At 32.7% G+C, this 25626-nt stretch overlaps 3 protein-coding genes across 3 annotated transcripts in view; 2 read left to right on the top strand and 1 right to left on the bottom strand.

Annotated features, from left to right (window-relative positions):
* Positions 1–478: 478 nt before the first annotated feature.
* LOC143069108 (conserved oligomeric Golgi complex subunit 2-like) overlaps positions 479–25626 on the bottom strand; it is a 37715-nt gene continuing 12567 nt past the window's right edge. The window contains exons 8-18 of the mRNA XM_076243570.1: positions 15007–15113; positions 8281–8404; positions 7513–7652; positions 7031–7092; positions 6465–6631; positions 5117–5281; positions 4711–4786; positions 4175–4320; positions 3549–3685; positions 2095–2266; positions 479–631 (exon numbers count right to left, since the gene is read on the bottom strand). Of these exons, the coding sequence (XP_076099685.1) occupies positions 533–631; positions 2095–2266; positions 3549–3685; positions 4175–4320; positions 4711–4786; positions 5117–5281; positions 6465–6631; positions 7031–7092; positions 7513–7652; positions 8281–8404; positions 15007–15113 (1395 nt within the window). The 3' untranslated portion in view covers positions 479–532. The remainder of the gene's footprint in view (positions 632–2094; positions 2267–3548; positions 3686–4174; positions 4321–4710; positions 4787–5116; positions 5282–6464; positions 6632–7030; positions 7093–7512; positions 7653–8280; positions 8405–15006; positions 15114–25626) is intronic.
* Positions 16315–19949, top strand: LOC143066595 (complement C1q-like protein 3). Its single transcript, XM_076239468.1, has 3 exons — positions 16315–16427; positions 16959–17012; positions 19516–19949. The coding sequence occupies exons 1-3, from the start codon at positions 16343–16345 to the stop codon at positions 19932–19934; spliced, it is 558 nt and encodes a 185-aa protein (XP_076095583.1). The 5' UTR covers positions 16315–16342; the 3' UTR covers positions 19935–19949.
* On the top strand, positions 21448–24008 carry LOC143066594 (complement C1q-like protein 3). Its single transcript, XM_076239467.1, has 3 exons — positions 21448–21581; positions 22189–22242; positions 23574–24008. The coding sequence occupies exons 1-3, from the start codon at positions 21491–21493 to the stop codon at positions 23990–23992; spliced, it is 564 nt and encodes a 187-aa protein (XP_076095582.1). The 5' UTR covers positions 21448–21490; the 3' UTR covers positions 23993–24008.

Below are 25626 nucleotides of genomic sequence, written 5' to 3'. Positions count from 1 at the left end.
ACTTGTATTCTATTTCATTTTGGAAAAATCCAAAAAATAAATGAAGGCACCAATTTCTGAATTTACACTATTCTGGATGAGAAAATTATAATGAGATAGGAATATAAACTCTGCTTTTTAACAGTCTGCATATATACATGTAACGCTGTCTGGACACATTATTCTGACTCTGAGCTGACAAGTTTTTGCTCTTACTCATAAATGCTGCATGCTAAGCAAAGTAGCACAAATGCAAATTTTCAAACACCTCTCATTCCAGGTAAGTACACTACCACGAGACTACAGATGCAGTTCATCTATAAAAGGAAAGGTATTAAAATTGATATGCATTTCTGTGGTATGATTAACCACCAATGTTATGTGCACAAAGTGTATTTGACAGTTATCTGTTTGGTTGATCATGGCTTTGCTAATATTTTATTTGGGCATATACCACAATCTGGACATCACATTAAAAACGGAATATAAATAACACAAATGATGATCCCATATTAATTTAATATATTATCCCTCTGTATAAAAATTATCACAGTTAGTTACTGGTAGTCATAGCAGATTTGGCTTCACTTGACAACTGAAGTAATTTCTGATAATGTTCTAGCACTGCTGGGTCCACACCATAATTTGTTATCTACAAAATACCAAAAAAATATTTATCATTAAAAGTTGCAATAGATTATCATATTTCATCTATTTTTTAGTGTCACTCACTTACAAATGACTTATACTGCTTAAATTTCATACTATTTCATTTTCATACTTTATTATAATAAAATCATAAATAAGTTTAAGGTGGTACCCAACACTTTCCCTAAAATTAATTTGGCTCGTTTAATTTTCTTAAAATTTTGACAAAGTATTTACTTTGACCCTTTGACAAAAATATAAAAAAATCAAAAAAATTGAACCAACCGTTTAATCAGAAAAATTACACTGGTTATAAAGCAGTTTGACAAACACTAATTTTGATCATTGAGAAGCTTTACATTGCCTTCACAATGAAACGTAATTAAAACGTTTAGCTGATATTACAGAGTTATCTCCCTGTAGTGTTAGGTACCACCTTAATTATATATATCCTGTCTCCTTGTTTATTGCTTGTATTGTCTTCAAATAATATCTACTGTTTTTGGTTCTTTTGTTTTTGTTATTTTTTGGTTGATTTTTTCTGGTATTCTGATAGATTTGATTTTTTTTTTGAAAATTTAAGGATATGTATATGCTTCCGTGTTTTAAATCTGTGAATATCTTGAATTGGCTTTTATCAAAAAGTTCAAAGTTCTGTTACTGATAACATTATCATTTTTACTTTGGTACTGGTTTGAAAATACGGATAATATTATAGGATTAAACGCCTTTTTTAACGGAATTTATTGGTGTATAAACTCAACCAATTCACTCACAAATGATTTGGTCAAGTTTATACACCAATAAATTCCTTTAAATTGGCATTTAATCCTTATAATTCTTTAAAAATATATTTTTCAAAACTGGTTACCTCTATCACACGTAAATTGTATATTTATCTCATTGAATAGGCCTGGCGCATGAATATATTTGCTGGTTAACACAAAAATATGTACCCAATGAAATTTGCTATCTGATAAAAACTGCAAAAACTCTTATTATCATGTAAACAAATGTTTTTTTGTATTTTTAATTTAACGAGTAACGTGCAGTGAAAATAAATTTTGTTAATGTGGGCGTTATTATCACTGCCATCCTGTTTACATTTGTTACGAAAAGAAGTTTGGTCAACATCGTCTTTTGAAAAATAACCTCTGTTATTACGTATTTGCCAAGTCAAGATCAACTACCGGAAGTCCTCTCGACCAATCATTTCAACATATTCCTTAATATGCAAAGCATATAAGTATTATTAGATTGAAATATGTTTTTATTAGTTTTTGGATTTTCAAATAATTAGGCATTGAGCATCACTGAAGAGACATTTATTGTAAAAATGCACATCTGGTAGCTATTGTTATTTAGCATGTAAACATTAGACAATTAAACTATTTCTTCTTAAAATAAACAACAATACTAGGCAATTAAAATGGTTTTTGAATGACAATGGTCAAGTTATTTACATACCTGCTGCCCATAGTTTTCTATATCTATCATAACTTGCTGTCGTATCTTATCATCATCTGTAAACCCTTGAGATCCTGAACTCTTATCTGTCCCTCTTCCCTTCTTCAGTCTTTTTAAACTCTCCTCCATTTTCTTTACAGAAGTCAGAACATCAGAGGTTGAAGAATAATATCTAAACATCAACAATATAAGTATTAATGTGAAAGTGGAAATTCTGTTTTTATTTTAATATATAAGTAAAATTGAGAATGGAAATGGGGAATGTGTCAAAGAGACAACAACCCGACCAAAATAAAAAAACACAACAGCAGAAGGTCACCAACAGGTCTTCAATGTAGCGAGAAATTCCCGCACCCGGAGGCGTCCTTCAGCTGGCCCCTAAACAAATATATACTAGTTCAGTGATAATGAACGCCATACTAATTTCCAAATTGTACACAAGAAACTAAAATTTAAATAATACAAGACTAACAAAGGCGTGAACATTTGTCTGTTATTTAAAAGTATTTGCCAATAACTGGGGGAAATAATATTAGTTACATAGTGTGCTAGTGACCTAATACGGTATATATGGGGTCAGTAAATTCCATATGGGGTGAGAGCGAAGCTCGAATCCCCATATGGAATTTACTGACCCCATATATACCGTATTACGTCACTAGCACACTATGTAACGAATTTATCTTACCGACTATCTTAACGTGTGAAATTAAGACTAGTGGTTCTCAAAATGAGCAAGTCTGCAATACTGTAAGCACTAAGAAAATACTTCAATTGATCCTACAAAAACAGATGCCAACAATAACTTTTAAGGTTTAAATGTGTTTTATGAATTTGTTTCAATCTTAATCATCAATTTCTTCTTTTGTTGGAACTTTTAAGATTTTTTTTCTCAGTACCGTTTTGTTTTTTTATAAAGGGACATAACACCATTACTAACCGTGTATGAAATAATCCCCGCCCCCTTCTTACCTAATAAGGAATATAAAGGGACGTAACTCCACTACTAACCGTGTATGATATAAGCCCCGCCTCCCTACTAACCTAATATCAAATATACACGGTTTGCACGCGGACGCTTTTAACCAATCATATTCCTGGAAATGTATAGGAGGTAAGATAATATAGGTTGGTGGTCAGAATGTGTCTTAGACAAAACCCAATACATGCATATAAAACTCTAATCAGACAAATCTAACTGTGTTTTTGTTTTAAATTTTTTTTCCCATCTAACTGTTTTCAATAGAAAATTATGTGTAGTTGTCCACAAAATGTGTATAATCAAAAATACCATTGATCCCCAAACTTAGTCAGGTGGTAATCAAATTTTTATATGATTACTGTTTGCTTACTCTACCAACAACTTTTCTTTTTAGTGGTTTTTATTTTGTTGTAATATTTATTGCTTTGTTTTGAGATTATTCTACTAAAAAATATAATCAGAGAATACATACTGTTCAGCAAGTGAAGAAAATATATCCTGTAAGAGACCATTCTTGACACTTTCACTAAGAACACTGCCACTGTCCTCCAGTAGATTTGTGAGTGGTTTACAAACATTTTGTATATACTGGGAGGGCTTACTAGGTACCTGAAATGGTTAATCAAAATGAAAAAGTATCACCATAAGTAAAACCAAATCAAAAGGTTTCTTCAAGGTCACTAGCTTTACATTGTACTTTTGAAGTACTGACAAATTTTAAAGTTAAAATCAAAAGCTTACACCTCACTAAAAGTTCAATGTCATTCCAAACAGTTGTTTGAGTTGCATATTTAGCGAAAAATATTCTTTGTCTCAATATTTTTTTTCATTGCCGAAAGAATTCCAGTTTGTGCAGAGTTTGGTTTTGAAAGGTTTGGCTTAAAGTGCATACAAGGTTGTAAATATTCATTAGTTTTATTGCCTGAAATATTGATTAAAGAAAATAACAAAAAATTAAGAAATCTTTTCTTCATTTTTTATATTAATTTTTGATATATAAATTTCTTCTTCATTGAAATGCATTTCTTAGAATTTTAATGTGATTTTAATGATTCAAAGTTCTATGGAGTACTACTCTGATATTTTGTAATACCATACCTCTCGATTGGTTCTCCTGTATAACCTTGGAATGTCATTGACTTGTTTAAGATGTACAGCACACTGACTACACACATCCTGTACAATATAACTCTGGAATTGTGGGAGCTCAGATTTAATCTGGTCACTGCTCTCTCTGATATTATCTGTAATTCAATTTTTTTTTGTGACAACTACATTGATTTTTTTTTATGAAAATGCAGATAAATGTATAGAGAAAATAAATTCTAAAATCATTGTGTAAGCCATTTATATTTACTTTGAGATGTCAAAATAGTGAATAAAGCTTTCGAACATAGAAATGTATAAGACATAGTGTCTTCTAAAACCCTTTTAATCATAGTTTTATAATAATTTGAAACCCAAAGTGTAGACAATTTTATTTGAAACTTCTTTAAAATGTATATGGATAACACTGACTTAAATATAGAATGAGAATTCACTTTTTTTTAAATATTTTTTTGTGTAAATTGCAAAGGAACAAAGTTGTCAATCTTAATGTTACCAACTTATTTTAAAATACCTTTGAGACTTACCTAATAAAGAATCTACATTATCAACTCCCAAGGCACACAATCTTGGTTTCAATATGTCTGCAAAAATTATTGATACCTAAAAATAGAAGTGATTGCTATAAACAAAATCATACAGGTATTAATATTGGGTTTTGATTGGTGTCTGAAATTGAAACACAAAATCTCAAACCAATTCTTGAAAAGAAATTACAGCTCTAAAATCCCCATAAAAGATGTATATAAATGCCAGATACTTGGATGAAGAATAGTAAATAAAATTTGTAGATTATATCAAAATCTAAAGGAAAGTCTATGCCCTGAGAGAAAATTACTTAATCCATAAGAAAATAATTCCTTAATTTTTTTATCAAATCATTTACAAAGTCTATCTTAATAAGCCTGAGACAGTGAACATAAATATTAGTACCTGCTGTGACAGACTTTCTACATCAGATATAAGACAAAGTATTTGTCCATTAGTTATTGGAGGTTGCACTGGTACTGTTGGTCCATCATTCTGTTGTTGGCCCTCTGGAGGATTGTCTTCATTTACTGGATTGGGTTTAACCTCTGGACTTTTCTTGTTTACAACCTGTAAATGTAAGAACAAAACTTTTTTCAGCATAACAAAAAGATAGACAGCATCACAACAGGACAGGCCATGTTAATTACCTATGTTAATCAATTTCATCTAGACTTTTTTTACTCTCTAAAATCAAGAAATTTCTAAATATTGATCTAAGAAAATTATTTTATAATGGTTATATTCTCCCACTGATAGATTATTGTCGTATTATTTGGAGTGGTTGTTCTAAAAATGAGCTAGTCAGAATGATAAAATTGCAGAAAAGGGCTGCAAGACTTATTTTAAATGCTGATCCACTTTCATCATCAGCTTCACTGTTTAAACAGCTTGGATGGATGACAGTAGAGAACAGAATCTCATATCACAAATCAGTTTTGATGCAGAAATGCCTTAAGAATGAAGCCCCTGTATATCTCACTGAAAAATTTAAAGAAATGCCAGAAGTAAACCAATATTGTTTGAGAAATGCCTCTTGCAAAAATTTACAAGTTCCAAAAGCCAAAACAGAGCTTTATAAGAAATCTTTTATATATTCAGGATCTATGTTATGGAATACCTTACCAATATCCCTGAAAAAATCAACCTCAAGTACAAGCTCATTCAAAAAAGATTTAAAAAATTACTTGTTGGAACATTAAGAAGCTGTGCACTTTTTATATGCATAATAATTTTCACACACTTACTCAAACTTATGATATTGTTGATGCCAATACTATATATGTCATATATGAATTTGTAACTTTTACCTGTTTTGAAAATTGTATATTTCAATCCAGGGAGACTAATTTTGTTTTCAAGGTGAAAATTTAATTGTCAAATGTGGTACAATATTTACATAGACTTGCTTGCAGACTTTGTCAAAACCAGGAAATCAAATATTCATGTAAATGCAGTTTTTTTCTCAATCCACAAAAACATATGAATACATAGTATATGACCTTCAAAATTGAACAATGATGAATAAGTGTCTTGCATTATAAGTAAAATTTATAAATCTATGTCCCTTGATAAAAAAAGTTGTAAAATATTTCAAACCAGTGAAAAAGATTTAAATGCACATATAACAATTGCCATGGATACTATAATGATCAAACAAAATTGATCCCTATGTGGTACTTCAGTTTGCCTTTACCAAAAAAATGTAAATATCCAACTCCCTAAAAAGGGTGGTTGTCGGATAAATTCCTACCTCATCTTGATATAAATCATGAATCCATGTGGCATATCTACTAAACATCTGTAATGTGAGCCTCCAGAATTTCTGACATAGAGGCTGTAGGTATATATCCTCCTCCCAACATCTCCGCACACATTCCTCTAATGTTACGGTTGAATGGAGATGGAAATGTTTGTTACCTGAAAAATTAAGACATGTTAAATAATTAAAAAAAAACAATAATAGAGAAACAAAAATTATTAACAAGGGAGCACTTCTAATCCCTATCAATGATATAGATTTCCATTTGGAAAGACTACTGTGAATTTTGGAATGTAATAAGAACTAATTCTACCATGGACCTTGACCATTAAGATTTTTAAAGTACCGATTGTTGAAGCTGTTAGGTGGCATACAGAAGTGTGCTTTTATTTCTTTTTTGGTCCTTCGGTAGATAATTGACTAATGGCAATCAAATTACATCTCCTTCTCATACACCATAAAGATCCTTGAATTTTTATGTCTTCGTTAGTTTTTCTTGAGTTTTTAAAATAAACTTTTGATGTCATTCCAATAGTCACTGAGTGACTGATACTAACCTGCCACTGTATTTAAACCAGTACATAGAGCTGTCTCTAACTGTCCAGCTATATCTTGAAACCTGAAAATAAACAAAAAAGATTCATGATATTAGGTCCTAGCAATCTGCATAGAGCAAAATAAACAACAGAATGAAAAATTACATGAATTTATGATAATTATACATAATGCAAACAAAGCTTTTTTGTAAGATTTAAAACCCTATAGATCTTCATTTGGTTCTGTTATTTGTTGTTTTCTTTAATTCACATAAATTAAAAATATTCTTAGTTTTGGCTTTAGTTTAGTTTTTTTGGGGTATGTGATTGCCAGTGTTCAGTTTTCTATGTAGTGTTCTATTTACTTGTCTTTCATTATTATTTGTTTTTTGACATTTTTCATGGCGTTGTCACTTTCTCTGAACTTCAGAGTTTTGAATGTCCCTTTGATATCTTCCACTGATTCTTATACCTTCAATTTGAATAAAAAAATATAGAATTACCTAATCTGGAAATATACTGGTAAACTCCATTTATTCATAAATGTATGGTAACTTGGATGTTCTCTTAATCTTTTAACACTAGCTTTAGATCCACAAAGTTTCTCAAATTTACACAGAAAATCCATACTGGTGTTGTATTTCTGTAAATAAATTGCATCAATTACTATATTTTTTGAAATTCTAAAAGTTGGTTCTCATTTACTGACTTGAGAATATTATATTGCTTCAATTAAAAAAAAAATATATTCCAATCAAAGAAATTAAGAATTCTAACTTTAGTGAGAGGGGAGTCAAACTTGAATAATTTACTCCACATACACCTATATTGTAAACAGTAAAATAAAGAAATGATATCTGCACAATAAGTTATTTATCATTGCTTTTTTGGTTTGTACATTTTTTTTTAAAGAGTCCAGTGTTGGTTGTTTTGGTCTGTTATTTGGGTAATTCCTGTCATCTCTTCAATCTTCATGGGGGGGTCTCATTGGGGGGTTCCGAAACTTCCGATCCCAGATCCCGCCTACTGTTTTGTCAGATTCCCGTATCCCGCTTACACTATGTACGTAAGGAATTATCATTTTTTTGTCATTTCCCGGGTCCCGCAAGACCTCATTTCCCGTTTTCACGCCACAATAATTTGACTTTCATGTGTCACGCTTACAAAAAATCGGCAATCCTGCGTCACGCTTAGACCCCAATGAGACCCACTTCATGTATCATGCAATGAGTTTACAGTTTCCTGTGTTGCTTGTAGATAAATAGATTTACCTGATGAAAAGCTGCTGGATTTCCTGGTGCAAATATTGATGAAGTTCCTGCTTCTATATCACTGACAACCTCAGGCCATACTGCATTTACTAAAAAGTCATAACCTCTCACTGTATCAGATGAGCTAAAATAGAAGTATGTACATTGCTATTACATGTGCTATCATTTCACTAGCACTCATCATATTCACAAAGTGAAAGTATTTCTAATAAATTTGGTCACTTAAATCTATACCAATTTAAATTTGTAGTTCAACTTTATCCACAAAAATTGGTATCCCAAAAATAATTATAATAATGAATCCACAGTACTATATTCATAAATAATTACATTAGATGTATGTTTCATTATAATACGCTATTCTGATTGGCTAACTAGCAATCTCGTGATATTCCTTAATCAATTGCATTACACAATGCAACTTTTCATTCATGATGACACGAGGTTCCACAATAAAGTGCACAGGTAAATGAAATAAAAACTTGATTAAAGGCGTGTTTTCATGATCCTATAGGTAAAAATGTAATTATAAGTATTGAATGCTTTTTTTTGTAACTTTATAGGGTTGTAAAAGCGTTGACCGAAGTACATTTTGTATGAAGCGCGGAAGCTACACCCCAATAAATTTACAAAAAAGAGCATTCAATTCTTAAATGGTACTGAGGTCTATGGTATAATGCATTCATAATATTTATCATGCTTAATGATATAATAAAAAAGATGTAAGAATATGAACAACAATGTAGGCTTATGTAACTCCTCCCAAAATGTGTATGCAAGAACATTGGAAGCACAAAATTAGCCTATAATATTTAAAACCATATCAGTATCACATAACTTTATACAAAGATTAAAATATAACAGGATTTTCTACACTGGTACCGTATATAAAAACAGTAATATTGAAAGTTGAAACGTATCAGAAACAGTCATGTGATCACACCAAAAACTATTCATGTATTTACATATTTCGTGCACAGTATTCAATTATCAACATTTCTAATTTAATAAAAGAAAAGCTTTTAAAAAACCATTTCTTTGGTCAAACTTTGATAAAGCTATTTGATTCAGTTGATTTTACCTAAAAAATCAACTGAATCAAATAGCTTTTGTCCAATCAAATATATAAATTTCTAAATTTTAATACAAGAAAATAATGGATCACTAAAATGATTTTTGTTGTGATTTTTAAATAGTATCATCACCATATAACATACATAAATCCCTCATTGGAAATGGAAGAGTCAATTTTATTTGCATATATATAAGATTTACATTTTTTATGAATATTTAGAAAAGGATATCATAGCAAAGCAGTAACCATAAATTTTGTGAATAATGATAAATTTCCGGCAATCCTCAATTTAAACAGTTCCTAATGATGCTACAACTTCAAAGACAAAAATTTGAAAAAGCTCAATATTAATAAGAAGGACGGCAAGTCTTACGATATTCAAATGCTCACCAAAACTTTCAAAGTTTTATCAAATGTAGTACATACTGTGTTCATTTATAATACGGGGTCACAAGAGAGTAAAAACTAAATAAAATTTATTTCAAATTCAACATTTGAAATACACAAAGCATGTGTCAAATACAATGAACTTATTCTGAAGAAAAAATAAAACATATAAAAGTGCAAAGTTTCACTATTTGAAATCTGATATGCTGAAAGAGAAGTGTAATAATAAAAAAATGCTGATTCGTCAATAAACTTCAATGATAATTAGTTACTACTATACTAATCTATAGGGTGTTTTCCCACAATGCATATATACTGTACCTGTCATCTCTTTTTTCCGATAAAATTAAAAAAATAAAATATTACAAACAAGAATGTGTCCTCAGTACACGAATGCCCCACTCGCACTATCATTTTCTATGTTCAGTGGACCGTGAAATTGGGGTAAAATCTCTAATTTGGCATTAAAATTAGAAAGATCATATCATAGGGAACAAGTGTACCAAGTTTGAAGTCGATTGGACTTCAACTTCATCAAAAACTACCTCGACCAAAAACTTTAACCTGAAGCGGGACAGACGGACGAACGAACGAACGGACGGACGAACAACGAATGGACGGACGAACGGACGGACGAACGGACGCACAGACCAGAAAACATAATGCCGAAAACATAATGCCCCTCTACTATCGTAGGTGGGGCATAAAAAGCATTTTATAAGTGGAATATCTTAAATAGAACTGTTTCCTTCTAGTTATTGTTTTGCAAAATATAAATTAAAATATCAACTCAACTGGTAATAATTATGAATGTATTTCATGGAATTGAAATGAATCCTAAACTTTTGTCATTTTCTGTTCTTCCCTTATGAAATGTTACTTTGGTACTCAATGCCATTTCCGTCAGCATTTCTACCAACAGCAGTCGGTCAAATAGCTAAATTGCAATATTTATTGCAATGCAAAAAGCTGCATAATTATCCTAGACAAGTGACTGTAGACAAATTTCATTAAAATATCATAGAATTTTTTTAAATGTTATAAGTGTGACTTTTACCGTGTACCATTTTTTTCCCAAACAATGATTTCAAAAATAACAATTAACAAGAATGTGTCCAAAGTACACGGATGCCCCACTCCCACTATCATTTTCCATGTTCAATGGACCGTGAAATTGGATAAAAAATATAATTAGGCATTAAAATTAGAAAGATAATATCATAGGGAACATTTGTACTAAGTTTCAAGAATAGAATGGTGACGTCTGGAGAGACAGATGGCATTCAGGGAAGACTGAAACCAGGGTGTGAAGGGTTGGCATCCCAACACACTGTTCCTGTGAAGGAACACCATACCAAGCTACAGAACAGAATAAAGAGCAATACCCCCAGGGTCTTCCGAGAGGGGGGGAGGATGAGAGACCCATTGAGCAGGACAAAACGGTAACAACTCGGCTAATCCAACGGACTTTGACTGGAACAACGGCAGAAACCAAGTGTCATTGTGGGAAGGTTTGCAAGAACTTAAAAGGTTTGAAGATACACCAGGCAAGAACTAAGTGTGGATCTGGGAAGCAGCAAAGGGAACGCACAGTTAACACTGATGAGACGACGGAGGACCACAGCCAGGAAGCACACCACAGTGCTGAGGACCTCTTACCTAATGAAGCTACTCAGATCAACATTGAGGAGGAGCAAGGGAATCAAAACCAGCAGAGAACATCGACACCTTCAGCAGACAGCAGGAAAGAAAAGATACAATGGCCACCAACAGATGATAGGAGATGGGAGATCTTTGATGAAGACCTAGACAAGATCTTGGATAACACACTTACTGGAGACGTACAAAGAAAGATATCAGCATTGTCAACTATTGTATATGCAGTAGGACAAGATAGATTTGGAGTTAGTAACACCAAAACCAGAGAAGGCACTCAGGGTAACATGAAACATAACAGACGTCAACAAGAAATACAAACACTCAGAACCGAAATAAATGATGTCACAAAACAGTATAGAAAAGCAAATGAGGAGGAAAAAGAAGGATTGAATGAGTTAAGATCAATACTTAGGGAAAGAAGAAACAATCTACAAAGAGCAGAAAGAATCAGAAAAGCAAGGAGAGAAAGAGGGAAGAAGAGAGCAATGTTTGTTGCCAACCCATACAAGTTTACTAAAGCAACACTGGACGGAACAAAGGCGGGTTCAGTAAAAAGCACGAAAGAGGAAGTGGAAAAACATCTATCCGAGACACACAGCGACGAAAGGCAGTGGGAACATCTAGGTAACTGCGATAGGATAGAAAATGTACCAGAACCAGAAATACCAATGAACACTAAGGAACCATCATGGAAAGAAGTGTCAGATGTAGTGAAGAAAGCCAGGTCTGCATCATCACCAGGACCAAATGGCATCCCGTACAAGGTATATAAGAATTGCCCAAAAATTTTGAAACACCTGTGGAGGCTACTGAAAGTAGTTTGGAGGAAAGGGAAGATACCATCATGTTGGCAGAAAGCAGAGGGGTGTTTTATTCCAAAAGAAGAAAAATCGGAGGACATCACACAATTTCGGACAATTTCCCTCCTAAATGTAGAAGGAAAGATCTTCTTCTCTATTATGGCTAGAAGGATGACATCATATATGACAGATAACAACTATGTAGACACTTCAGTACAGAAGGGCGGAATACCAGGATTCTCAGGATGTATTGAACATACAAGCATCATTTCACAACTTATTCAAGAGGCCAAAGTGAACAAGAAAGATCTTACAGTAGTATGGCTAGATTTGGCCAATGCCTATGGTACTGTTCCTCACATGCTGATACAACAATCACTAGATCACTACCATATTCCCGACCACTTTAAGAAAGTGATAAGAAGTTATCTCAGTGGGATTGAGCTGCGATTTACAACAAGCACATTTACAACAACATGGCAGAAACTACAAAAAGGAATAGTTACTGGATGTACCATCTCAGTTATCTTGTTTGTCATGGGAATGAATATGATTATTAAATCTGGAGAAAGAGAAACTAGAGGCCCGAAAACATCTACTGACATCAGGCAACCACCAAATAGAGGGTTCATGGACGATTTAACCATCACTACAGATACCCATGTCCAGGCTAGATGGGTATTAAAGGCCTTGGAAGAGACAGTAACATGGGCAAGGATGTCTTTCAAGCCAAAGAAGTCTAGAGCTCTAATTATAAGGAAAGGGAAGAGAACACACCAAGTCGAACTGAAGGTGCAAGGAGAAGTCATTCCATCAATAATAGACAATCCCATCAAGTGCTTAGGAAAATGGTATGATGACTCTCTAAGTGACAAAAACAATATCAAGAGAATTGAACAACAGGTTTCAGAGGGAATGAGGAACATCGACAAGACAGGTCTACCAGGGAAATTAAAGGCATGGATATACCAACATGGACTCCTGCCAAGGATATCATGGCCACTTATGCTGTATGAAATAACATTGACAACAGTTGAGAAGCTTGAAAGAACCATCAACAGACATCTTAGGAAATGGTTAGGTGTCCCTCCAAGTTTTACAACTGTAGGACTGTACAGCAGGACCGCAAAGTTGCAGCTACCATTTACATCTCTAGTGGAAGAATTCAAAGTTAGCAAAAGTCGCCTTGTGATGACACTGAAAGAATCTAGAGATGATAAAGTAAGAACAGCAGGTGTCCAAGTAAGAACAGGACGAAAATGGTCAGCATCAAAAGCAGTTTCAGAGGCAGAAAGTAGATTGAGGCATAAAGATATTGTTGGAACAGTGGCAGTAGGACGACAGGGCCTTGGTACATCGAAAAGTTGCTACTGGAAGAACGCTAACACCCAAGAAAGACGAAGTCTTGTCCAAAGAGAGATAAAATCTAGAGAAGAAGAAAACAGACAAGCAAAGACAGTAGAATTAGGGAGCCAAGGTGCTTGGTCGAGATGGGATTTGGAACAACGATCCCTTACATGGTCAGATATATGGCGATATCCGCAATACCAACTGCAGTTCCTTCTGAGATCAGTGTATGATGTGTTACCAACACCTTCAAATCTGCACAGGTGGAAACTTTCAGAAACACCAGACTGTCCCTTGTGCGGAAACAGAGGAACTCTACAACATGTTCTTTCAGGGTGCAATATCGCTCTTACACAGGGGAGATATACATGGCGACACAACCAAGTACTCCGGGAACTTGCTGAAGTGATAGAGAAACAGAGGAAAGATGCAAAACACATTAGAGACAAACCTATCAAGATCCAGTTTGTGAAGGAGGGTGAAGTAGGCCAGAAAAGTAAAAAGAACATATCAGGAATGCTTAACCAGGCGAAGGATTGGCAATTAGAAGTTGATCTAGGAAAGAAGATGCAATTTCCTGATATTGTACCAACTAACCTAAGACCAGACATGGTACTTTGGTCTACAAGCAGTAAAAAGGTAGCAATCATAGAGTTGACAGTTCCCTGGGAGGAGAGATGTGGCGAAGCAAATGAAAGAAAGAGGGCAAAATATGATGGACTGTTGGCAGAGTGCAGAGATAGAGGATGGCAGACATGGAACTTTCCTGTTGAGGTTGGCTGCAGAGGATTCCCTGCACAGTCAGTGTGGAGAATGTTTTCTGCAGTTGGAGTGACTGGCCAGAATAGAAGAGCAGCAATCAAGAAACTGGGCCAAGCAGCAGAGAAAGCATCTTGCTGGATATGGATGAAGAGAGAAAGTAGTAGCTGGAAACCCACCACCAATGCGCAGTGATTGATCACCACTGTGGACCCCCCATCCTGAGAGTGTACCGAGCTAGGGGTCGAAACACATGATGACGGATGGCCTCGGCTGAGGACATTGGCGGTGTTTGCAGTAATTCCACCAGTACTGTATGTAAGTAACAAGTTGATTGGACTTCAACTTCATCAAAAACTACCTTGACCAAAAACTTTAACCTGAAACATGCACTTTCATTTTCTATGTTCAGTGGACCGTGAAATTGGGGTCAAAAGTTTAATTTGGCTTTAAAATTAGAAAGATCATATCATAAGGAACATGTGTACTAAGTTTCAAGTTGATTGGACTTCAACTTCATCAAAAACTACCTTGACCAAAAACTTTAACCTGAAGCGGGACAGACGGACGAACGAACAGACGAACGAACGAACGAACAGACGGACGGACGAACGAACGAACGGACGCACAGACCAGAAAACATAATGCCCCTCTACTATCGTAGGTGGGGCATAAAAATACTGCTAATGAAATAATTACCCAGTGGTGACATCCCTGAGAATTTTACAATGTAGTGGCACAAACTCCAGTATTTTTGCATACATTCCTTGAAGGTTGTTAGATTTCAAAAACTGTTCTGTGATTACCTAGAAAATAAAACCATAATTGCTAAAAGGTCAAGAAAAAAAAGTTAGTAATGGTAATCATCCAAACTTAGAGGATCATTAATAATATCATAGTGGGAATAACATTACTGAATTTTATTGCTAATTTTTTTTCTCATAAAGTAAACACCCTTTTTATTGGTAGTTATGAATATCAACTACAATTCAGTAGCAATTGGACTTCTATAAATAAATTCTATTTTCAGTTTTTTTTATCTAATTTTCCATTTTCAGTAATTGTCACAGTGACAGATGGCACTTGGATCATCAAATATGTTTACTTATAAAAAATCATTTAATGATATTCGCTCCAAAGGGAATATTATGATAGTTCTGAAATATTTATATAATTGAACAAATTGAAGAATTCAAATAGAGAACAAGAATGTGTCCCCAGTACACGGATGCCCAATCCACACTATCATTTTCTATGTTCAGTGGACTGTGAAAATGGGGTAAAATCTGTAATTCTAAAATTAGAAAGATCATATCATAAAGAACATTTGCACTAAGTTTCAAGTTGATTGGACTTGATTAACCTGAAGCGGGACGGATAGACGAACAAATGAACGGACCCACAGACCAGAAACATGATGCCCATAAATGGGGCATAAAAATATTCAATGCGGATTTGAACAACAGGTTTATTCATGAATGAGCGCAGCACATGAGTTATTTATCAGTTAAGTTTGGTCACGAGTTGAACATTTTTCGATATTTGAATACTGTGATTAGTCATTCCTTTTATTACATTGACAATGGGTTTTTTAGTAGAAAATGTCAAGAACTCTATCTTTGTCTTTGCATTCACAATTGCTTTAATGCCACATCATGGACAATGTCTTGACAAAGCCTATTGTCGTATGACTTCAGAGCAGTGAAATAACTGAGTAAATTTGATATGCAAAATTTTCGAATTGTATTTCACTGTGAAATCATGGTAATTCATTGCAACCAATGTAATAAAAATGTATGTATTCAAAGAAAAAACTATCAATAATTTCCAAAGTAAGTTCCTTAACTTTTTTAACAACTTATCAGCAGAAAGTAATTCAATATAAACTTGATACTCCTATCATGTTATAGTGCATGATAAACACTCATTATCTATATCTATTTCATTTTAATTGATGGCTTGCGATTCCATCATTTCTACCAGTGTATAAAAATGAGAAAGCACAGAAACAGTTATCTTGTCCTAAGTCTTCATCATGACCAAGATGAGTTACTACACCACTGTAATGATGCTGTTGTTGTTAGCAGGAATGGTCATGGGAACATGTTACACAAAACTAGGTAAATAAAATAGTACTGTTTTTTAGGTAATGATTGCAATTTACTTTATGGGACTGACTTGATATTCAAATCTTCCAAGGCTGATCACTACCTTTTCGATACAAAAAAATATAGTGCATTGAACATAACATTCTATACATCCTACCAACAAACATTTCAGAAATTTATCGATGCAATATGTGCTCAGATATTCAAGGCACAAAATGATGTTACACTTGTCAAAAAATTAAATAACATTTGTAAGATGCAGGAATATAATATCTGTTCTAAAGATATAAATGATGTCATTGTTAAACTCATCTTTAAAAATTGGAGTTATCTTCCTTTGTCCAGACTGTTAAATAAACTACAACCAATGCTTTATAAAATGCAATATTTACTCCCTCTGATAAATTGAAGCAATCCTAACCATTCAGTGCTTACAATTACAAGTACTTTGATTAGCTTATAAGATAACAAAATTATAGAATTATTTTAAGGAACTTATATACTGGTTGTTAGCTGTTGTTTCTTATATTTATTATTTTTCAGAGTGTTCGCAACTTGGTGATCTGCTAGAAATGGCAATGAAAAAAAAATGTTCAGGTAAGTTTCATACCTACTTTCTTTTATATTTTCTTTGTGCAGTCAAAATGCTGTAAATGTATAAACATTTTTTTTCTCTCTAGTTAATGACTGCATGTATAAATAGATATTGGAAGATGTGTTTGTTTGATTTTTTAACTGTTTTAACTAGTTTTTCAAAAATCTAATAAGAACTGTTCATCATAACAAACCATAAATAATTATAAATATTTGATAATTATAGTTATGGATTAAGGGAAAGGCATTGGAAGTTTCAATGAGAGAGCAACCCTATGACAGAAAAAATTGAAAAATATAAATAATTTATGATTGATCAAATTTCTCTTATTTTAAGGATATCAACATATGTCATAACATTTGATTGCATAAAATAAAATATTGATTATTTCATTACTTTATTTATTTCAAGCTCTTCCATGCATATTTCTATTTTTACACTAGAAATCATTATAACATCAAGAAATAGACTAAAATGACAACAACATTAATCTTTTTAAAAAGGTTTACAAATTAAACCAATTTTGTTAGTTTTCAAGTTTCATACCTAACTGTTATTTTCTTTTATTACATTGGTTGCAATGAATCACATTGATTTCCCAGTGAAATAAAAACTGTAAAATTTCACATGTGAAAGAAACGTGGTTATTTCACTCCTCTGACATCATACATCAATAGGCGGCTTCCAGACGTCAATAACGTCGGATCAAAACACATTTTGAATGCGAAGAAAAAGATATTGTTCCTTAGATTATCAACTTTAATTTCATTAAAAAAAACCATTTGCCAATGTAATAAAACGAATAACTAATCAAATAAAATTGAGAAAGGAAATGGTGAATATGTCAAAGCGACAACCACCCGACCATAGAGCAAACAACAGCCGAAGGCAACCAATGGGTCTTCAATGTAGCGAGAATTCCCGCACCCGTAGGTGTCCTTCAGCTGGCCCCTAAAATATGCATAATAGTACAGTGATAATGGACGTCATACTAAACTCCGAATTATACACAAGAAACTAAAATTTAAAATCATACAAGACTAACAAAGGCCAGAGGCTCCTGACTTGGGACAGGCGCAAAATTGCGGCGGGGTTAAACATGTTTATGAGATCTCAACCCTCCCCCTATACCTCTAGCCAATGTAGAAAAGTAAAACAATAACAATACGCACATTAAAATTCAGTTCAAGAGAAGTCCGAGTCTGATGTCAAAAGATGTAACAAAAGAAAATAAATAAAATGACAATAATACATAAATAACAACAGACTACTAGCAGTTAACTGACATGCCAGCTCCAGACCTCAATTAAACTGATTGAAAGATTATGTCTTCATCATATGAATATCAGGTACAATCCCTCCCGTTAGGGGTTTAGTATCATACTATCATAAAATATATGAGAAGAACATAACCCGTGTCATGCCAACAACTGGTTTTTGAATAAATGTGTTTAGTTCCGATGCAAAGACCCTATCAGTGAATCAATGTTAAAGCCAAAATATGCAATCTTTAATGACCTGACAACAGTATCGTAACTATATCCCCTTTTAATAAGTCTATTTAAAGGTTTTGTTAGTTTCTGAGGAGAATACTGACATTTTTGTGCTTTATAAAGAATATTTCCATAAAATTTTGGATGTGAAATACCTGAACGTATAAGATGTCTGCATGTTGAGTTATATTTACGAATTATTTCCTTATACCGGTGATAAAATTTAGTAAATGTTTTGACCAGTTTGTGATATCGAAAACCCTGGTGTAATAATTTTTCAGTAATACATAAATTTCTCTCGCTAAAATCTAATACATTGTTACATACACGAGCGAATCGTACAAGTTGAGATATATAAACACCATAAGATGGTGACAAGGGAACGTCACCATCTAAAAATGGATAATTAACAATAGGAAATGAAAAATCATCTCTTTTATCATAAATTTTTGTATTAAGCTTCCCGTTTATGATATAGATATCAAGATCGAGGAAAGGGCAGTGGTCATTGTTATCATTAGCTTTATTTAAAGTAAGTTCTACAGGATAAATTTCTTTAGTATACATACTGAAGTCGTCATTATTTAGAGCCAATATATCATCCAAATATCTAAAAGTATTGTTAAATTTTTGTATCAAATGTTGTTTTGATGGGTCTTTGCTAATTTTAGTCATAAATTGTAACTCATAACAATACAAAAACAGGTCCGCAATAAGTGGTGCACAGTTAGTCCCCATTGGAATTCCAATAACTTGACGATATACGGAATCTCCAAAGCGAACAAAAATGTTATCAAGTAAAAATTCAAGTGCATAAATAGTATCAAAGCAAAGAATTTATATATCGAAAAATATTCAACTTATGACAGAACAACACTGATAATTAACTCATGAACTGAACACAATCGTGTGTTATGTATTGTTCAGTCACTCATTAAATATTTTTCTCTATGAATTCTTCGATAAGTTATTCTATGAAAATCACATCTTAAATTCTTATATTCATTTTTAGATAAAGACTGTCAGTGTCCGATAAGAACTAAAATCCCAGCCTTTTCAGCAAAACTGACTCATCCGCAAACCCCTGGACGAAATGGTGTTATCAAGTTTGACAAAATTGTAACCAATATACAAAATGGCTACAATCCAACCACTGGTGTTTTTACTCCACCTGTTGCTGGAGTTTATCTGTTTTCTTATACAGTCGTGAGTCTAGCTGGAAAATATCTGCATGTCTACCTTTCTCATAATAATAGCAAACAACAAACTACATGGATGAAAGGTTCTGAATATGAGACAGGAACAGCCGATATAATATTAATTCTGAAGAAAGGAGACCAAGTTGCAGTTAAGGTCCATGGCAGTAATACTGTTAACAGTGATAGAAGAAACTTGTTCAGCTCATTTTCTGGCTTTCTCATAGCACAATAAAAGAAATAAAACTGTTGGTTGATTTCATTAGGTTAAAAATGTAGATATAATACCAGTTGACAGTGTGTGTCTTTTTAATTCTTTCCACAAAATGCAGACTCTGAATCAAAGTCAAATTTATGCTTTGTTGGATGTGTGTTGATTGATACTTCAGACTTAGATACATGAGTTTTTTGTAAGTTGTTATTGGATTTGAACTAGTTGTCAGTAACTGCTCACATTAACATACACAATACTTTTGATTCGTATAAAATTTGGGTCACACTTAAAATTATTTTGGTTTGCCCAAACCCTACCCAAAGGTAGAGACTGTTGGTAGGTAGGTAGGCATTTTCTTTTTTTTTTTCTTCAGCAAAGAGAAATTGAAGTCTCAGATGGTCTTTAGTCTTCATGTCTATCTGATTAAAAATAAACAGCTGCGCCATGAGCGCATGATACGCCCGACATCTTGTGTGGAAGTTTTATGCAATAATCATAAATAGTTCCTGAGAAAGTTTTAAGCAATAAACATTTATTGTTTTTGAGACACGGCGGGACATGAGAACTCCCCCTTTTTTACAAAATACTCAATAACTCAAAAATGAAATTTTGAATCATCACCAAAAAGTATACAGATATTAAGATTAATATAACTAAGAAGTGTGTAAAGTTTTAAGCAATAATCAAGAATCGTTTTTGTGATACGGTGCGACATGTGAAAAAAAACACACCCCTGTTTTAGTTACAAAGTGCCGTAACTCAAAAAGTTTAAATCTTATTTTCACCAAAAAGTATACAGATCATTTGACCATCATAAAAGACAACTATATTAAGTTTCATGAAATTTAGATAAGTCGTTCTCAAGTTACAAGCTAGGAGTCATGTCCTAGAAATGGTTGACTTACTGAGATGTACTGATAGTCATGCAAGTTTATAGAAAATAACATTGTCCAACATAAAAAGTTCCTATCCAACTAACATACTGGTAAGCAGAAAACTTATTTGCAAACAATGAAACTAATAAAATTGGTAATTGGTAATTAATTGTCAGTGGAGCATGATCTAAGAAGGCATGGCCTCAAAATATGTGTCCAACTGATATGTCCTGATAGTAATACAAATTTACAGAAAACATCATTGATCTGTCACATGGAGTTCCTATCAAACTGACTTTTGCAAAAAAAACTTATCAATGAAATCTCTAGTTAATTCAAACTCACTTGATCGTGACCTAGAGGGAAGGACCTTGAAATAGTCTTCAAACTGATATACACTTATAGTAATGTAACTCTATAAAAAAAATAATATTGGTATACCACCAGTAGTTCCTATCATTCTGATTCAAGTGTAAAACTTAACAAATACTGACACTGTTCAAGAAATAAAAATACTATGTCTAATTTAAACACTGAATATTGCTGTCATGTCAAAGTGTGTGACAAAAGCTCATTAACAATATCCATTTCATTTTAATTGATGGCTTGTTTTCATATTCATAAAGTCAGGCAATTCCATCAGTATAAGAATGTCATAGCACAAAAACTTTCATTCTAGTTTGTTTTGAGGTTACTATCAAGATGAAACTGACTACCTACTACACTTCCATATTGACACTACTGTTAATTACAGAGATGGTTATGGGAACATGCAAATCTGACAGAAAATTAGGTAAATAATATTATATCATATTTAAGCTTACAATTAAAAAAATTAATTTTAAGGAACTAATGAGAGCCGTTGTTAGTGCATCGGGCTACTAACACAAAGGTTCGTGGTTCGATTCCTGTTTCGGGATGAAAATTTCAGGGACTGAATATTTCGGCTCTCCCTTGACATCATTTGCGAGTATGGTCTTGAAAACACGATGATAGTTTGTCGGAAGGGGAGGATAAATGGCTGACTCGTGTTAAGAGAAAGAGAGCACGTTAAAGACACCCATGTAGATTTCAAAAAAGAGCAGGCTTATGTTGATACAAGACAGCACTTGCACCTGCAAATTGGAAAAGGATTAATATAAGTTGCAAAACATGTTTCCTAATCCATCATAAATAAATTTGTTTACACTAGTCTCTTTGGTAAAGGCTATTGTCTGACAAATAATATTTTGTCTTTCTTTTTTGACATCAATATGTTTTCCTAATTTATCAAAAGGAACTTATTCTTCAAGTGAGTTCCCTATCAGAAACCAGGGAAAACAATAAGCATACAAGTGACAAAAAGAAGTTCATTAAAAAAATTAAAATAAAATATTTCATAATACAACATTCAATTTCAGATTGTTCACTTCTTGGTGATCTGCTAGAAATGGCAATGAAACATAAAAGTCCAGGTAAGTTTCATACCTTATTTAATCAGAATTTATAGTACATCGTTATTTGTTGAATCTAAATGCTGCAAATGCATCAACTAAAGCATTTTACAGTCATTGATCTAATAAATCTTGTCAGTGGTTTAGACAATATTTTTCCTTAGAATTTTATAAATGACCAAGTGAAAGTATATAGGTTAGCAGAAATTTGACGTCTTCCACATTAAGTTCATATTTTGTCTTAAAAATTTCATTTGTATCAGTTTTCACAGACATTGTTAGTTGAACTTGATAATTACAGTTAAGGTGTAATACCACCATTGCTTTTCCCCTATTAGTCTTTGTTAAATTTGCACTTTTCAAAAAAATGTGCAGAATTTATCTTTGTTTCAAATAAAGAAATACTTGGCATGAGTAAAGTTTTATCCTGTCCAGTACTATAGAAAAAAATTCACATAACATTTCATTGCATATAAGAAAATAACCATTTAACCAATCTAATTTCTCCCCTTATCTTATCTGTGTACAAGGTTTAGTCACCATGTAACCTCAAGATTAAAAAATATTCTTTAGAAATCCCAAATAAAAAAATAATGGTGCTTTGAAATACCCAAGACATATGTTTATGACACAGAAATGTTTTATTGCAATAAAATGTAGATGATTAATTACCTACAACTGTCAAATTCAAGGGAATATTATTTTTCAACCTATTTTCGTATACAACCGGATGTGACCTACCATGATTTGGTGGTATTACACCTTAACTTCTTAAAGGAGATGTATTCCAATGAGACAGCAATCCATTCTAATAATACAAAAAGTCTAGCTTAAAGAACTAAACAGAAATCAACTTTATGATTGATGAAATCTCTCTTATTTTGAGGCTGCTTATAATATCTTGTGATTCCATACAATTTAATGTTAAACTTTTTATATCACATTCTTCCATGCCTATTTCAATTTTTTAAACACAAGAAATATTTACTGTAAATTCAGAAATTATTGCATGCATTTATTATTGCGATTTTGTCATTTTAGACTTAAATGCGATTTTAATTTTTACGATTTTGAGAAACATCCTGTTAAGTTCATATAAAATATTTCAAAATGCGAGTTTAAATTATTGCGTTCACAACTCTGTCGCATTTGTCGCAATAATAAAAACCTCGCAATAATTTCTGAATTCACAGTATTCTAAATAATTGACACCTATAATTGGAAAGACCAAATTGACAAAATCTTCTTTTTAAAAAGGTTTCCATATGAAGTAATTTTGATAATTTCAAGTTTCATACTAACTGTAATGTGTTATGTTCTTATATTATATCTTATTCTTATATTTATTTTAGATAAAGTCTGTCAGTGTCCAAGAAGAATCAAAATCCCAGCCTTTTCAGCAATGCTTACTAATCCACAAACCCCTGGAACTAATAAAGCTATCAAGTTTGACAAAGTTGTTACTAATATACGAAATGGCTACAATCCTACTACTGGTATTTTTACTGCACCAGTTGCTGGTGTTTATTATTTTTCTTATACAGTCATGTCTATGAATAACAAATTCCTGGTTGTCTACCTTTCTCATAATAATACCAAACAACACAGTACATGGCTGCTAGGTTCTAGACATGAGACAGGGACAACCAGTATTATATTAAATCTGAAGAAAGAAGACCAAGTAGCAGTTAAGTCAGCAGATGGTAGTTATACAGTTAACAGTGATGCCAACATGTATAGCTCATTTTCTGGTTATCTAATATCACAATAAAGAAATCAAATTCTTAGTTTGTTACATTAAATTAAAATGTAGATTCAATGGAAGTTGAAAGTATGTGCCTGTTCTTTCCCCCAATGTTACTGTTGGAGGTAAAAGCTGTGTTATAACTTATGTTTAATATTTTGAGAAGATAATCTAATCATAACACAGATCTGTTTAAATAAATAAGATAAGTGTCTGCAATACACAGCTTACATGGTCTTTGTTTTCTTGTAGGTCTAATTTTTCTTGTGTCATCAGATACTTTTATCTTTTATCTTATGATATAAACCAGTAAAAATCATCACTTGGGACAATAATGAGTCAACCTGCTTCTGTAATGCTGATTTATAGATTTTTCTTTCTGTTCATATATTTGAGTTTTCAAGATAAAATGAAATAAATGGATAATGTGTCCATGGGTCACAGATGATGCCCTCCTTTGCATATAAAGTTGTAAAGGGGCATAACTCTAGAATGGTAAAAGTGACAACACCAAAGTTCAAACTTGATCTGAGTTTTGTCGTAAAAAGCATTGTGTATAAGTTTCATAACATTTGGTTTTGGCAAACTAAGTTAGAGAAGGGAAACAAAAAAATTTAGTAATTTTTCCATTTGTAAAGGGGCATTACTCTAGAACGGTAAAAGTGACGCCACAAAAATTCAAATTTGATGTGTGTTTCGTGGTAATAAGCATTGTGAATAAGTTTCATAACATTTGGTTAAGGCAAACTAAAGTTAAAAACACCAACATTGTTAAAAAAATTAAAATTCACTTGGTCATGTCCTAGGGGTCAGGGTCATATGTAGACAAAATGATAGTCATGCAATCAAAATATGGGTAAGAAAAAAAATTATGGTTAACCAAATGAAACCAATAAAATTGAAAAATGGTAATTTTCACTGGACCATGACCTAAAGAGGAGAACCTTGAAATAGTCTCCAGAATAATATGTACTGATAGTAAAGCAACTTTATCAAAAAATATCATAAGTAGTTCCTATCAAACTGAATTTCAAGAACTAAAACTTAACAGCAAAATTATTAATTAATTCAAAGTCAACATATTATGACCTAGAGGGGAGGACCTAAAAATAGTCTCCAAAATCAAATGAACTGATAGTAATGCAACTTTATAGAAAATGTCATTGATCTATCACAAATAGCTCCTATCAAACTAACTAAAGCAGAAAACTTAACAAACATTGACAATGTGGTGGGAAAAACAACACTAAGACACAACTGTCAACAAATTCAAAATATGTTACAAGATCATATTAAAAACTTATCAATGGAAGGAAAATTTAATCTAAACACTGAATATTGCTGTCATGTCAAAGTGCATGACAAAAGCTCATTAAATACATCCATTTCATTTTAATTGGTGGCGTGTTTTCATAAAGTCAGGCAATTCCATCAGTATAAAAATGTCACATCACAGAAACTATTAACTTGTTTAGAAGTCACTATCAAGATGAAACTGACTAACTACTACACTTTCATATTGACACTAATGTTAATTGCAGAGATGGTTATGGGAACATGTGAGTCAAACAGAAAATTAGGTAAATAATATCTAAGTTTACAATTAAACAAATAAAAAACAAGAATGTGTCCAAAGTACATGGATGCCCCACTCGCATTAT

This window comes from Mytilus galloprovincialis, chromosome 3 (genome assembly GCF_965363235.1).
Source record: "Mytilus galloprovincialis chromosome 3, xbMytGall1.hap1.1, whole genome shotgun sequence".
In the NCBI taxonomy this organism is placed as follows: domain Eukaryota; kingdom Metazoa; phylum Mollusca; class Bivalvia; order Mytilida; family Mytilidae; genus Mytilus; species Mytilus galloprovincialis.
This window is presented reverse-complemented; position numbering and strand designations above follow the sequence as displayed.